Consider the following 15,335-nt stretch of genomic DNA (forward strand, 5'->3'; position numbering starts at 1 on the left):
TTAATTATCACGTGATAAGATCTCCAATTAGAACACCGACTTATATCGTCGTGACACTATGTCAAACCAATGGCGCATCAACCAGTACGGGCAGCCTAGAGTCAACTCTGAATTCTTATTGGTCCTCCGAGATTGTGGCTTCTCGCCTAACCTAACCGGCTCAGCCCAGAACAGCAATATCAGCTTCCACTCTATGAGTCATATATTTCAGACATACTTGGTTTATATACAAGCAAAGCAAACCACATCGTACCATAAAATAAAATAACAATCATACAAGATCAAGCCAAACAGTGACCGTGATTGTGATAGACTGTTACTAATAAATTGCGAATAACTTTAGGATAGTAAATCTTATGATAATAGTCAATGGGTCCAGTAAAAGCCTAAAAGGAACATAAATATATATTATCTAGTTACTTAACAGTTATATGATAAGCATGTATATGATAACAGTCTATAAATAGTTCCCGTAAGTTACCCATAACTTAATCTTTGGATATAACAAAGTATTAAACTCATCAGTGGCACGTGTCCTTAAACGTTTTAGTAAATTCTTAACATTTTGATAAATTGGAATGATGGAAAAGACATGTAACTTAAAAAGTTTGTGCGAATGATGTTGTCTAGGAAAACAAAGAAAGCTACATGACTAAATCATCCAGCTCTAAATGACAAAACTTAAAATAAATTACTTACCAAATACGTTTAGAGTTTTCACATTTAAATCTTTTTTAAAAAAAACTGGGTGCTAATTAAATTTGTTTAGTCGAATAGAATCAACATATTTTAACCGTTTTCCCACCACATGTGTATTATATTGATAGGCATTGGTTTCTAATGCTTAAAGCATTTTTTGATAATGAACTATGGTTTACAAGTGTTATGATAATATCATCAGGTGTTCATTTATCCCACTGTTGAAAATCAGTGAGTTTGTAATTCACTCCAAAAACGTTTATGTTGAGGATTTTATGTAGACTCAGTTTTTCTTCATTTTTCGTCCTCTTAGACTTTAGTGTTCTGGATGATTGTTTGTCTATTCTACTTTTGTATGATATTTACCTAAAATATTATCTTTTTACGTAGACACAAAAATGATGTCTCTACTATGGTACTATCGTCCTGAACATACGTCTGGCGCATCACACAATTTTGTCAAGAATGAACTTTATGCAAGCAGACATCGTGACACTAATCCACTTGATTGTATAGAAGACAAGGCATATGTACTTCCTGTTAGTGCATATAATCGTTATATGGCAAAGCTTAAACGTCAACAGGTAAATTTATTTTTCTAAATAAATATAAACTAATTGTAGTTGGAGTCAGTGATCACTTTTTCAACTAATCAGTTAATTAGGTTACACTTTGAAAGCAAATTATTCATAAGATAAGCGTATTTTGTATGATATAAAGATAATTTAGTACCTGTTCATGAAATGTCAATTTACGGTAGCATCCTATTACTGTTAGTCAGTGAACCGTTAAGTGACTTAAATACAAACATGAGAATATAGGATAAGGTTTCTTGAAATTTCCATGTGGTTTCATTAATTCTTCAACTAAAAATTGTTTTTCAAACTGTTTGAGATAACATTGGCTATCAAAGTCGACCATCATGTTTTGATGATGTTTAAGATAAATAAATCTGTTATTGATGGATTCTACCGAATAGCCTCATCTTCGAACGCGCGGTAAAAATCTTTTCCCGACCGTTACTGCTACCTTGACGTGGTGGTCGGGCTTGCCTATCGTGATGATTCAATCGAGCTATACTGGCTGGAACAATCGTTCCTCAAGGTCCTACCATGCCAGACAGGTCGTTTGAAGAGCGGTGAGACTAAAAGCAGCAAACCCAAGGTCCGAAGGCGAAGTCGTACTGCTGACTGTACAGAGGTGTGACAGCAGTAAGGTGTTTCCTTCAGACAACCAGCATGACAGCGATGCTGCCTTCCCACAAGGAGGGGTAGGGTTAGAAAAGGTCGACCCTAAAAATGCATACCTCGCCCTATCCCACGGATATCCGTCTCCGGCGGTAAGGTCCTTTGAAGAACGGAGCTAACACAAAAACTACCCACAAAAAGGTCGTGTGTGACCGACCTCAAGCAGTTGTCCCTTGGGCACTGCGGTCACGCTCTCAGGTCATTAAGACCACTTCTAACCCAACTTCTTTTTCAGGTACCCCTAGAAAAACCTTTCCACGGTGTGGGCAACCGGGAAGTGATAACTGCCCTCATACCTCTAACATCACTCAAGACCACTGTATTCATAATCAATCTCCTTCTTCAATTCCTACTATTCCTTCTACCTTCACTTTCAACACTAAACTTCCTGTTCCGGTTTCCTCCTCAAGTGTCACCATGGCCAACGATTCTAGTGCGCGAAACGCTGTCCCAGGTCTACTAAAACCTCGCTCCAAACTACACATTGGAGCCTTCAACGTACGTACTTTAAGTCAAATCGGTCAACAGGCCTCTTTAGCTAAAACCCTAGAATCTTGTACGATTGATGTATGCTGTGTCTCCGAAACATGCATACAGGATCCTAGTGTGGTCATTCATTTGACCTCACCTCACCAAAATGGAGAGCCAACGAAATACACCCTTCGTATATCTGGCGACCCGTTGGCTAGTTCTCGTGGACTTGCAGGTGTAGGCATAGCACTAAGTACAAGGGCAGAACAGGCACTACTAGAATGGATCCCCGTTGACAGTCGCCTGTGTGCTGTCCGGCTAAAGGGCTCCGTAAGAACTCGGAAGGATAGGGACACACATCGTTGCCTTTTCGTCGTTTCTGCCAACGCTCCCACTGACTGCAGCCATGAAGTGAAAGATGACTTTTACAGAAAGCTCTCTGAGCTTCTTCAGAAAGCTAAGCGCTCAGACATAGTAGTCGTAGCGGGCGACTTTAATGCCCAGGTAGGCAGCTTAAATCAAACAGAAAGACATTTAGGTGGGTGTTTTAGTATTCCGGCTCAACGAACCGATAATGGTGATCGTCTGTTGCAACTATGCTCAGACAATCGTTTATTTTTAACAAACACTAATTTTAAGCAGAAAGAGAGACATCGTCTAACATGGCGACCACCTGCACCAAACCAACGATGGACTCAAATAGACCATATTGTCATCAGTCATCGTTGGAGAGGCTCAATAGAAGATTGTCGCTCGTATTGGAATACTTGTTTAGACTCTGATCACGCTTTAATACGAGCGCGCATTTGTCTGCGCCACAATGGACGCAGGAAAAGTACACTAAGAAGACCCATTAGGATTGAACTGGAGGACGAGAAAGCCAAATGCGAATTCCAGAAACAACTGAGTTCACATCTAGGCAGTTCTGTAAACGAGACTGACCCAGATGCTGCTTGGAAAGACACACGAACAGCTGTGGAAACAGCAGTAACATCTATTAGTTATTTAAACCATAGGGCTCCAAAAAACCAATGGATTTCTTCTAAGTCTATTTCACTGATGGATTCTCGTAAACTCATCCCGTGAGGCTCTGAACACGATGAAGAGCAAAAACAAATCAGACCTAGGTTAACAAAAAGTCTAAGGGACGATCGTGAGCAGTGGTGGGCAACGAAAGCAAAGGAGATAGAAAAGGCAACGGCTGTAGGCAACACCAGGCAACTCTTCAGACTAATAAAAGAAACCGGAATTAAGAAGTCAAGTGTAGGCGAAACAATCTCGGAAAAAGACGAAACCCTTATCTGCTCTCAGCCCAGACGTTTAGAACGATGGGCGGAACACTTTAAGGAGCAGTTTAGCTGGCCTTCAGCTACTGCACAACTACCCACTATTCCCAGAAAACCTGAATGGAGCATTGAAGTAGGTCCCGCGACTTTAGCTGAAGTTCAAAGGGCTATCGCTAATCTGAAACTAGGAAGAGCAGCTGGTCCAGATGGATTGGCTCCATAGATCTTTAAGGACGGTGGTCCAGTTTTAGCGATTAGGTTGACTAATATTTTAGCTAAAATGTGGGAGTTGGACGTAATCCCATCTGACTGGTCACAATCTCTGATTGTCCCAATATATAAGAAGGGGCCAAAATCATCCTGTGATAACCATAGAGGGATTAGTCTGACTAACATAGCATCTAAAATACTAGCCTCAATAATTATCGGGCGCCTAACAAAGACTCGTGAACTCCAAACATGAGAATATCAGACTGGCTTCAGACCTGGTCGTGGCTATATCGACCACATATTCACTATTCGTCAGGTTTTAGAACACAGGCATACTTATCGGCATCCGACAATGATAGTTTTTCTTGACTTGAAAGCAGCATTTGACTCTGTAGATCGGTGGTTCTGTGTCAGTATCTGTCATTGAAAGGTGTACCTCAGAAGTATATAAACCTTGTGAAGGCTCTTTACTCGAACACTATCAGTCGAGTGAGAGCTTATGCCGAACTGTCATATGATTTTACAACCTCAATTGGTGTCCGTCAAGGCTGTCCACTATCTCCATTTTTGTTTAACTTCATTATAGACCTACTGCTGGAAATAAGGTTCTCATCGTCTGAATTTTCAGGGATCGATCTCCTTCCAGGAGGTCCACTTATCGACTCAGAATACACAGATGACATAATCCTGTTTGGTGAAGACGCTGGCAAAATGCAGAGTCTTTTGGTAGCACTGAGTAACAATGCCAGGATGTTTGGGATGCGTTTCTCCCCATCCGAATGTAAATTGTTACTCCAGGACTGGCCTGCGTCAACACTTGAACTAAGGATAGGGAGTGAAGTAGTCGAACGCGTCGACAACTTCATTTGTCTTGGAAGTCTGGTCATCCCTAATGGGTTGGTGTCTGACGAAATCTCAGCACGGATTGGAAAAGCTCGTTTGGCTTTTGCCAACTTACGTCACTTATGGCGAGGGAGAGATATCCGTCTATCAATAAAAGGACGAGTATACTGTTCGGCAGTTCGTTCTGTTCTAGTATTTAATCACAGATTTCTTAGAAATATTGCTCAAATCTGCTGGGATCACTGGGTAAGTAATAGTGAGGCTAGATACTGAGACAATGAGATGGTTGGGCCACGTGTTACGTATGCCTGAACATTGATTACCACGACGCGCAATGTTGACTAGTGTAGGGGATGGTTGGAAGAAAGTTAGGGGCGGCCAAACCAAAACGTGGCATCAGAGCTTGAAGTCACTAACTTCTAGTCTGAGCCATGTTGGTAGATGCAGACTACTTGGTCGGGGTCCGTGAGACTATCGTAACCAATGGTTGTAGACTCTGTGTGACATGGCTCAGAATCGATCACAATGGCGTAGGTGTATACATTCTCTGTCTTCACATAAACTGTGAGATTAAAATTGCTTAATACCTTTCTTCCTATACTATATCCTTATATAAAATCTTTTATATATTACCACCACAAAATTAACTACTATGAATTCAGTGTTCATCTTGTTGTGCTAACGAGGTATGGCAACTTGGACCGATGCATATATGTGCCTGGTCCTACATTCCAGCTCACTGACTGGTACTCGGGTCTTTTAATTTTATTGATTATATATATCTTATGCAATTATGTATTATTAAGCATTGGGTCGTGTTTTGTCGTTGAAACATAAACGTCATTTTTTTTAAAGCTTTTGGTATTGGCTTAGCCAGGTTATTTACGTGAAAATCTGGTACAAAGGCTTCTTACTATTAGTATATTAGGAGCCCATTTTCTTATTGTATTTTGAACTCTCTCTGTAAAGTCACTGTATTCTGTTTTGTATTCTTTCTTATTGGATTCTGAAATAAAATACTCTAGCGACTTCATGTATTAGTTATAATCGAGTTAATTAATTTCATTTTGAAAGGACTTTTTCTACTAATTTCGTCAAACTTCATTATTCTTCCCCATTATAGGCCTCAATGCTTTCTTTTCTGTTTCCTATAATTTCTTCGGATTTTATATCATTCTAGGATAGCATACTAAAGGAATTAATAATGCAAGATTTACTTTGTTATATTTTCTGTTTTTTTCATGGACTGAAGTTTTACAGTTTTGCGGTTGAGGTTTATTCATATACTATAAGGCTTTAAACGGGCGAACTAAGTATTTCGAAGTCCACCAATAACGGCCGTTAAATAATAATTTGTATTTATAATTATTACAGTTATAAAACTTTGCTTTGAGTGTGACTTGTGTTCAGATCAGTTTCTGTCTTAATAGAAGGACGTTGCTGTACTGTATTTATATACTTTTTACTGCTTACATTATAAATAAGGATTCAACCTTATCGAAATCGCTTACCGAATTAAATAATTCAGGTTAGACATATTGGTACATATAGTGTAGGCCCAAACACAAGTTTGTAATGGTTCAGTTGATCTCACTTGACGGCATAGCGAAACGAAAAGTAAGTGATTTGTCATCTCCAATTGGTATTCTACATCCGACATCAAAATTCCTCATTCAGCAGTTCAAAATGTACTAGCAATGTTTTGAGACACTTATCATTACATCTGTAGAGGAATGGAGAGGGGAGTACTTCACTATGTATTCGCTGAGTCAATGAGTTTCCAGACAAGTAATCAATTCTTAGGAGGGAAATTCTCAACAAGATAAATAAAAATGGGTAAAGCTGGGAGTATTTTATGAGATTTGATCTAACTTCAAGTGTTCAAATAAACGGAATTTAGCAAGCTAATGGCACATCTTTCAACAGCAAACAATGTTTCAAATCATTTAATATCGAGATAACAGAATGCCGTCTTGAAATTATTTAGTGGAGCTACAAGTGAATATTAATATATATGCCAGTGATTTGTAACTGTTTAATAAACTCCATCACCTTCTATGCTGAAATATTGTCTTTTTGAGTTGTCGTGTATGCTCTGTCACATTGACAACTGTAGTTTTGGTTTTGACATTTGTATAATAATTAAGTAGGCAAGTATTGTGTTTAACTCAGATTTAGTTTTGATAAATTATGTTTCCTTGTAATATTTCAGACGGGCTATCGGAAGATGCCACTTAGTTCCATTGTACCTCGATCTATACAATGTGGGTTACACGGTAGTAACGGTTCGAACGATGACTTTTTCATGGACAAAGTAAGCTCAGAATACTCATCAGAGTTCCTTGTCTTTACACATACTACTCATATTTCACAAGTTAACGTTTGCTTTGGTGATACACTTTTAATAAAAAAATAGTTTTGGTCAAATTTGTTTCAAAATGATGAGAATTATATCGTGTGTTAATCACATTTAAGTGACTGTACTTAGCTGCTAACCAAAACTAAAAAATATTGCTAAGATTAGAACACTATTAGACTTCCTTGCATATGGTCAGCATGGATTACAAGATATTGAAAAGTTAATGCTAACATTTAACGTAAATTTAAATTTAAGATGTCTAGAATTATTGTATTCTATTGTAATTGTTTATTTCGTTACACTAGCCTGGTTTCTTTCAACTATTACTTTTAAAATTAATGTGCAGAATGTTAGATACTGTATAGATAACTATTGTAAAACACTTACCTTATTAGAATCATATTGAAGGGATGACTTTGCGACCAAAGTATTCAACTTCCTATCAGTGGATTGAAATTGGAATCTGGCTTTTTTCTGACTAACGGAATGGTATCACCAGCTCTCATATAAAATGACTGAAAACTGACTACACAATTTTTACTCAGCTGCTCGGTAGTTGGATTAGACTTAATTGCTCTTAACGTATGTGATCGACTTTAATTTGTTTATCGCACCCCAATTCTATTGAAATAGTTATAATTACTTATTTGAAATGTATGGTTTAAGACTAACTCATCAACTTTGATGAAAATCTGTATCAGTCAAACCATTAAATCAGTAAATTAAATTTAGCATTTTCTTTCTTCACTGCTTTATCGAAGCATATTTCGTAGATTTAAGTGTATTGTTTTTGCATCGGGTTATTCATTTGAATCCCTCTTCATCAATGTTTGAACAATCGTATAATGTCGGTAGCTTCTACACTTTAAGTGCGACACTCATACGCCATTGCATACACTTACGAAGTTACATTTGGACACTTGTGATTCTGTGTCGTAAGCTTAATAAATTTATATGTTCTAAAACAAATATGTCTATTTGCTGTATTTCATTGAACTATTCCATACAATTTATTACATGGTTCAGTAGACAATAATATGAAGCATGTGAAGGTTTGTATGTTTCTAAGATAATTTTCATTATGTACTAATATCAGAACCATTCAACAGTAGGGGGAGAAGTGGATAAGTGTTTTGTCGTGGTTTCGGAGGCACCCCGAACTCCAGGGTTCTGAATGATAGTCGTTTGGTTTCGAGTCTGTGATTTCAGTTTTTCTCTTCCATGAAACCTGAATATATGAGGTTTATGACTTTGCAGGACTATTGATAAAAATTATTGAAAAATCTTAAATTGGTAATAAAAGACCGCCCATTAGCTTCTAGTTCTAATGGTTTTCTAATTGATATTACTTCATGATGAAAATTTGCACAAAAATTAAAAATCTTTGGGGTTTATTTTTCTTTCTTGAGGATTCGTTTTTATTGATGTATCATTTGTATTTACATCTAGTTGATTTACTCGTTTTGTAATATTTTTTCTTTTTTTGCAGCAGTTGTTATCTGAATGTGATGAATGTTTTAACAATGTCAGTAGTCAAAGTGTTTTCTTCTGCCGTGGTTTGTATGATTATAAACTAAAGCGTGTTATTAAATATCCTGTATTTGGAAATCAGTTTATTTTATCTTCTCATTTTGTTAATCGTCCCAAATTTTATGGACAGAATTTTACAACACCAGCAGCAACATTAACAACAAAAAATGTTACTGAGCATAATAACTTGGACATTTCAGATGATCACTGTTGTGACACATCCGTTTCTCTTAAGGATGATGTTCATAAAATCGTTAATGCAATCGAACCCATAACTTCGTTGGATGAAAGTGTACCCTTTAAAGTGTGTTCAACTTCTATAGTTTCTATGGGGGAAAACACAAACACTACAATATCGCCGTCTCAACTTGCCGAAAATGATTGTCATTTTGTTGATAACTCCCATATGAACGGAGAATGTGAGCGTTTATCTTATGACGATCATGAAGGTAGAACATCAACCCCTGTAAAAAGTCGTGATCAATATAAAGCTGTTGAACAGAGTATAACAACTGTTGTCGAATCTCAACAAACCTTGATCACCGAAGATAACTCAAATGCTCCACCTAAAATGTATTCTTCGACTAATTCATGCGTTAAAGTCCCTAAACCAGATCTATTAATTTCAGAAATTCATGTAACTTCACCAAATGTGGAGTCCCAATTCAATTTATGTTCATCTTCAGAAAAAAAACTGTCTAAGGTGACTGAAAATTCTATCGTGCAGCCACTAGAAACCAATTGTTCATCAACTGTGGTTGGACAACTATGCGAAAACAAACCAGCAAACCACTTTGTATGCCAGTCTGACTTCTCACCTGTTCAACATGTGTGGCCAGCAGTTACTACATCTGTATTCAGTTGTGATAGATCTATCCTTGAAAGAAGTGCTGATATATCAGTTAATTGGGGTGAGCATGGTGAACAGATTGCTTTGTCTCTTGATTGTAGGATTAAAGAGAATAATCTTAATGGCAACAGTCAGATAACATCACATCATACTATGTCCTCGGAATCGCTAGGTCCAACACAATCATTTATTGATATGACAAAATTACCTGTACATCCTAATGCAATGCATTATTCTAAAATTAACTCAAAATGTCTTGATCAAGATCAACCACGTCTAGTAATACTTTAAGTTGTTTTCAATCATGAAATTTCAGTTTACATCACTGTGAACAGATTACTTAAAATTAAATCTAAAAAATGTAAAGAAACTCCTCATTCCAACTGTGACACATTTTTATCTAGCTTTTGTTGTACCGTACAACTGTTTAATAAAAGTGGCATCACTGTGAAGTTATACTAGTGGTTCTTCCCTTATATTATTGAAATTCTCTTTCAATTCAATGAAAGATTAATGACATTATTAACTCTTTCATACTACATTTCACAGATTATTGAAATTAGTGACACTATTATTACAAATCTACTACCTAATTTAGTTTTTTGTTAACTTTAACTAATATTGTCATATATATTCATTTATGGAGACAAACAAGGTTTCTTTTCTCAATTTGCGAAATGAATTCTGTTTTGTCTATCACTCTTTTTTTTCATTGTTTCTTTTTGTGTGTGATTATCATTATCTATCAGTTGTATATTTCTCATTTACTACTCCTTCAGATAAAGAATGCAGCATTCTCATTTTTGTTTTTCTATTTCTATTCATGCAATGTTTGTTCCAGCTTATCGTTTTTAAGATATATATATATATATATAATCACTAGTCCGTCGATAATGTGCTGTCCTTTTATATACACTAAAATAGTATATCATACTTTTTATCTTAGAATTTAATCTATTTGTTGAATTCATTGTGTATATTTTCATTTAAATAAGAATTGAGTGTTTATTTTGAAAGATATGAGTTAGTTCTGGACTTATTCACACGGTTGGACCGCACTTTATCCTAATGTGTATGGACGTGTATCGGGTCATTAAAAAATTCATTTTCTAGAGAAACAAACTGTAGAATGTAAATTATAACTCAGTTTTTCTTACTATCACAATTTCGAATGCCTATTAATTGAATATCTTGAACTATGGTAAGAGTAACTTACAAATTCATAGATTTCGATAAACTCTCAAATAAGAAAACTGCGAATATTTCACTCCTAAAGTCATGAAAGATTGGCTTGTGAATTAGTGTTTTTTGACATTAGGGCCGCCTTCGATTCATTGGATAGAACTGTTGTCTGAGATTGTTCATTCAAGAAGGGTGTGTCTGAAAAGTTCGTTAGCATCTTGAAAACACTACATTATTAATGCCTCAGGCAGTGAGACCATACAACTACCTCTCTCCATTGTTCTATTCAAGCGCTTGGGTCAGGCGAGGTTACCCAATCTCACCATTCCTTTCCAACTTCCCTAGCAATGACGTTCTGGAAACAGCTGTGATGAATGTACGTAACAATGGTGTGGATCTGTTGCCTGGAGAAGGACTTCCCGATCTTGAGTATGCGAATGATACTGTCTGATTGTGCGATGATACCGATGCCATACAATCTGCACTTAATCAGTTGGCAACCAGTGTCCGTGGGTATGGTATGTGCTTTGCACCTTCTACGTTCAAAGTACTGTTTCGAGACTGGCAGAACCCTGAACCTACTTACCCTCGGTAATGAGCAGATAGTAGTCGAGAAGTATGTGTATCTGTGAAAGAGCTGGTGGTGGGATGAGTGGTAAGAACAATTCAAATATAGTGAGAGCCAGAGCGATTCATATCAGTGCGGGCGGTTTTCCTTGCCTTCATGATGCTAGTCTGGCTGTAGAAGGTTGGATATATAATGCGTCGGTGAAAGCAGTTTAGCTGTATACTTATCAAACCTGGCCTCCGAGTTGAGGATGTTAAGCGACCGTCTGTGTCTGATTACCGTTGTCTCCGAAGGATTGCTGACATCCGGTGGTGACACCATGTTAGTAGTGCGTAGGTTCGGCAACGTGTGTCCAGGCACAGTGAAGCTAATCCAATTGGTATCACCATCTTGGAACACTGACTTCGGTGGCTTGGACATGTTTTGCGAACGTCTTTCCAGTGAGTTTCACATCGTGCATTGTTTGGCGACGCTAGGACTGGTTGGAAAAAGAGGAGAGGTGGTCAGTGTATGACATGATGTCATCGTATAGAAAAAAAGTTATCTATCTTTCATGGTTTCCTGGTCGGTGTTCTAGAGGTAGTGAAATATGGCGGCTTGAGACGTGAATGAAAATGGGAGCCAGTAATGGCCCTTCTGTACCTTTACTTCATGACAGTGAGATTTTCTTTGACTGGAAGAATCCATTATGGTGTTATTTTTCTTAGCTAAACTGCTCTCATTCACTAATTTGCATTCATTTTGGTTATTTTTTTATTATACTCACCTTCGTTTCTCTATCTTTTAGCAATCCCATTTTCATTGTGTAGTGTATATTTATTTTGGTGCCTCTTCACTCTAATAGTTAAGTGTTGAAATAAGTAAATAGTTCACCCCAAATATTTCGAATATTATAGGTTGCACAGTGAATAGGTTTTCCAATTTGATCAATAGAGGTAGTTGTCGTGCAGATTTTCAGCAATCTCATCCTTTAACACTAAAACTAGTTTTTCCCAATAACGTGTTTGAATCAAGTTCGAAATTGTACATCATACTCAACAGTGGTATTCGCTATAGGTAATATATGGATTTTTTATACTTATATTGAAATGTCAGAACCTAATGTAATCTGACCAGAATATGTTCGGTTTTTTCAATGGTTTCGATTTCTGATGCTCGGAAAAAGTATCTGAGATGTGAGAAACATTGTTACATAGCACAAATATATCTCATCTTTTTATCCTAGCCGCTGCTATCGTTTTTCATGCTCTTTAACTGTCTCATGTGATACAATCGATGCGAACGTTAGAACTCATTGGTTTTATTAGAATGCATAGTACATGCACTGAACTGATGAAATATTAGAGGCCAAAACGTATATCGTGATCGCGAAGAATTATTGACAAGCGAAAATGTAGCTCCGTATACATTTTTAATTAATCTTAAAGTGGAAATGATCGGTCTGATACTGGAATAAGTTTCTCGACGCTATTAGTAGAGAAATTCTCGTGCTTAGGTTCTGCAAATGTAATTTTTTTCTAATGTATACATAGTGTTAGTCAAAATCGTTAAAGATATTATAAAAGTTTTATTTTTCGTGTACGATAATCTATAGAAGTAACACACAGGTATGCTTGCTGTTCATTTAACCCTAAAGTATTAAACATCATTCGTAATTTGTTGATTCTATGTACTACATGAAAGTACAGTAGCATGGTGTATCACAGATCCAAATAATATTAGATTGATATGAATGAAGATCCTATGGGAAAGAAGTTTCTGGGACGTCGAATAGGACGGCAGCGAAAGACTGAGACTAGAATCATTTGGTTACTTGATGATTTAACTGAATACAAATAGGTGATAATTAGGGACAAATTAGTATAATCTCAGTTGGTTGAATGATTTAAAGAGTTTAAAGATTCGCTCGGAAAAGATATATTGGGAAGGGAAAGAAACATTGATGACTATTTCCTATTGATTACAGGTTTCAAGAGCATGATGGTCTTAGTTTCAACCAACTTGGGATAAGGTTGGTTATCAATCACAACGGTAGAAGTCCAAGTATCTAGTAAACGTATAGAAACCACACTATTGGACACTTTTTTCTACATATTCAAGGGATATAGGGTAGGTACTTCTTTCTGTTTTTCCAAATTGACTGCTTTGGCAGATACATGTAGAGTGATAAATAGTACTGAAGGTATGAAAAATCTTCTGTATGTTGGTTAATCTCAAAAGGTAATCGAACAATAGTGTAATTCTTATTAGGAGACTGTGAAAACGGTCGAAAAGTATATTGTGAACATGAGTTGGATATTCATAGAAAAAATTCGACAATCAAATTTAATCAGACTAGTTAACCATCTGTCTTTCTTGCACTTAGGCTATTCTGCAGCAATTTGGAAGACTCTTCCGGTCTCCCACATTGTCCGGACGTCCCATGTACCTATAAAAATTGTTGCTCTGGTTGTTAGAAAGGGCATCGGCCTCGTGACTTTCGAAGAATCTCGGCTTTCATCATCATGAGAAATAGTTATTCTTTTTGTCGATTTCATCTCTAAAATCTGTGCAATAATATCTACATGAGATAATTTATGTGATGAACGAGTTCGTATTCATGGGTATAGTGAATGGAAATCACAGTGTGCAGTTCAGTAATAGTTGGCGTGAAACAAGTTAATAATAAATGAATCATCAAAGGGACGAGAGCAATTATAGGTTAAAGGTGGTCTTATATTAGTAATAACAGAATTAATGGAGTGATTGTTGGGGGAATATATTCGGATGTAACAAATTAGGTATAAAATAACATTTGACGCAAAGATAAAAGAAGCCAATATAAAGCGAATAAACTACGCAAATACACACAATGAAACTACGGCCACCCTGAACACAGAGATTTTACATACCGTTTTTATAAGTATCAATCTAGTTTTATATTGCAATTTGGAAGGTTTCTACAATGTAAAAACGTCTGCATTTGCATTTAGACGGATTCAGTTTGATCTTGTCGATGATCTCGAATTGTGAATCCGATAAATACTGTGTGATTATGGTTAATTACATACTGTAGGATAGATGACGTAAAAGTTTGGGTTATCCTTTATAGAGATATGCTGTCAAAAAATTATTGTACTTGCTATCAATGAACGTACAACGACATTTATTATGTTTTATGCCATGCGAAATATAAATAACTGATGTTATTCACATTTAATATTTAACAAGTACACTGTATACTATAATACATGTAAGTGTATTATAAAAATAGTACACCTCAATCAAACAAATGAAGGGATTATTTGTTTTATATTTTATCGTCTTCCCTCAACCATGATAATATGATATCCATATTGTGTTTTAACTGGAGGATCAGTATACTTGGGATTTTCTAAAGTTGATATAGGCAAGTTAAATGCTGCATCCTATGAAAATGTTTCGAAGAAAAAGAACATAATAAGAATAGATATTTATGATATTTATCTGGTAAAACAAAATAATATTTAATAAATATGAATAATGGATTTTACATGAGATTAATTAACAACACTGATTGAGAGGTTTGTGTAATAGTTTAATTCTGAAGAATGTTTTCATCAATGATTGATGTCGTTTGAGAAACCATTTAAAATTATGGAAAAATGAACACCTGTGCTTAAATCTTGAGGAATGCCCCCAATTACAACCTTAAAGTTTTGTGATGAGCGCGTTAACACTGGCATAGATCCTGAAGTTCGATCGATTCCAGATGTAATACAACAATCATCTGAATTCATTTCTAAATCACTACCACATGCTAAATTTCAACTAGACGCTAGTTTTGACTAGAACCTTGAAAATCCACCTCAAAACCAGTCATTAGTGAATATATAATCAGTACCGAGTTTGGAGACTTAATAACGATTAGTTCCATTCCAATACAATTTTTGAGAATGATTTTGTAATTTGCATCTGTGTTTTGTTCTACCTTCTACTACGACATAACACTATGTAAATTCATTGGTTTATTAAAAAGCGAATAAATTTGATGTCATCATTTAAAAAAACAGTTGCACTGTAAGCAAAGATGGATAGTGGGTAGCAGTGGAATCCAGGACGCGCGTTTCGT

The 15,335-nt window shown here is 36.3% G+C and overlaps 2 protein-coding genes across 2 annotated transcripts in view; one reads left to right on the forward strand and one right to left on the reverse strand.

Annotated features, from left to right (window-relative positions):
* Positions 1-6,983: 6,983 nt before the first annotated feature.
* Positions 6,984-10,267, forward strand: Smp_196590 (putative bromo adjacent homology domain containing; the record flags this gene model as incomplete). The annotated part of the gene is made up of 2 exons (XM_018793500.1): positions 6,984-7,070; positions 8,605-10,267. The coding sequence occupies 2 exons, from the start codon at positions 6,984-6,986 to the stop codon at positions 9,784-9,786; spliced, it is 1,269 nt and encodes a 422-aa protein (XP_018648005.1). The 3' UTR covers positions 9,787-10,267.
* A 4,274-nt stretch (positions 10,268-14,541) lies between these two features.
* Positions 14,542-15,335, reverse strand: part of Smp_210750 (putative rotamase) — a gene marked incomplete at both ends in the record, with an annotated part of 4,731 nt that continues 3,937 nt past the window's right edge. The window contains one exon of the mRNA XM_018793501.1: positions 14,542-14,652. Within this exon, the coding sequence (XP_018648006.1) occupies positions 14,542-14,652 (111 nt within the window). The remainder of the gene's footprint in view (positions 14,653-15,335) is intronic.

This window comes from Schistosoma mansoni, chromosome 1 (assembly GCF_000237925.1).
Source record: "Schistosoma mansoni strain Puerto Rico chromosome 1, complete genome".
In the NCBI taxonomy this organism is placed as follows: domain Eukaryota; kingdom Metazoa; phylum Platyhelminthes; class Trematoda; order Strigeidida; family Schistosomatidae; genus Schistosoma; species Schistosoma mansoni.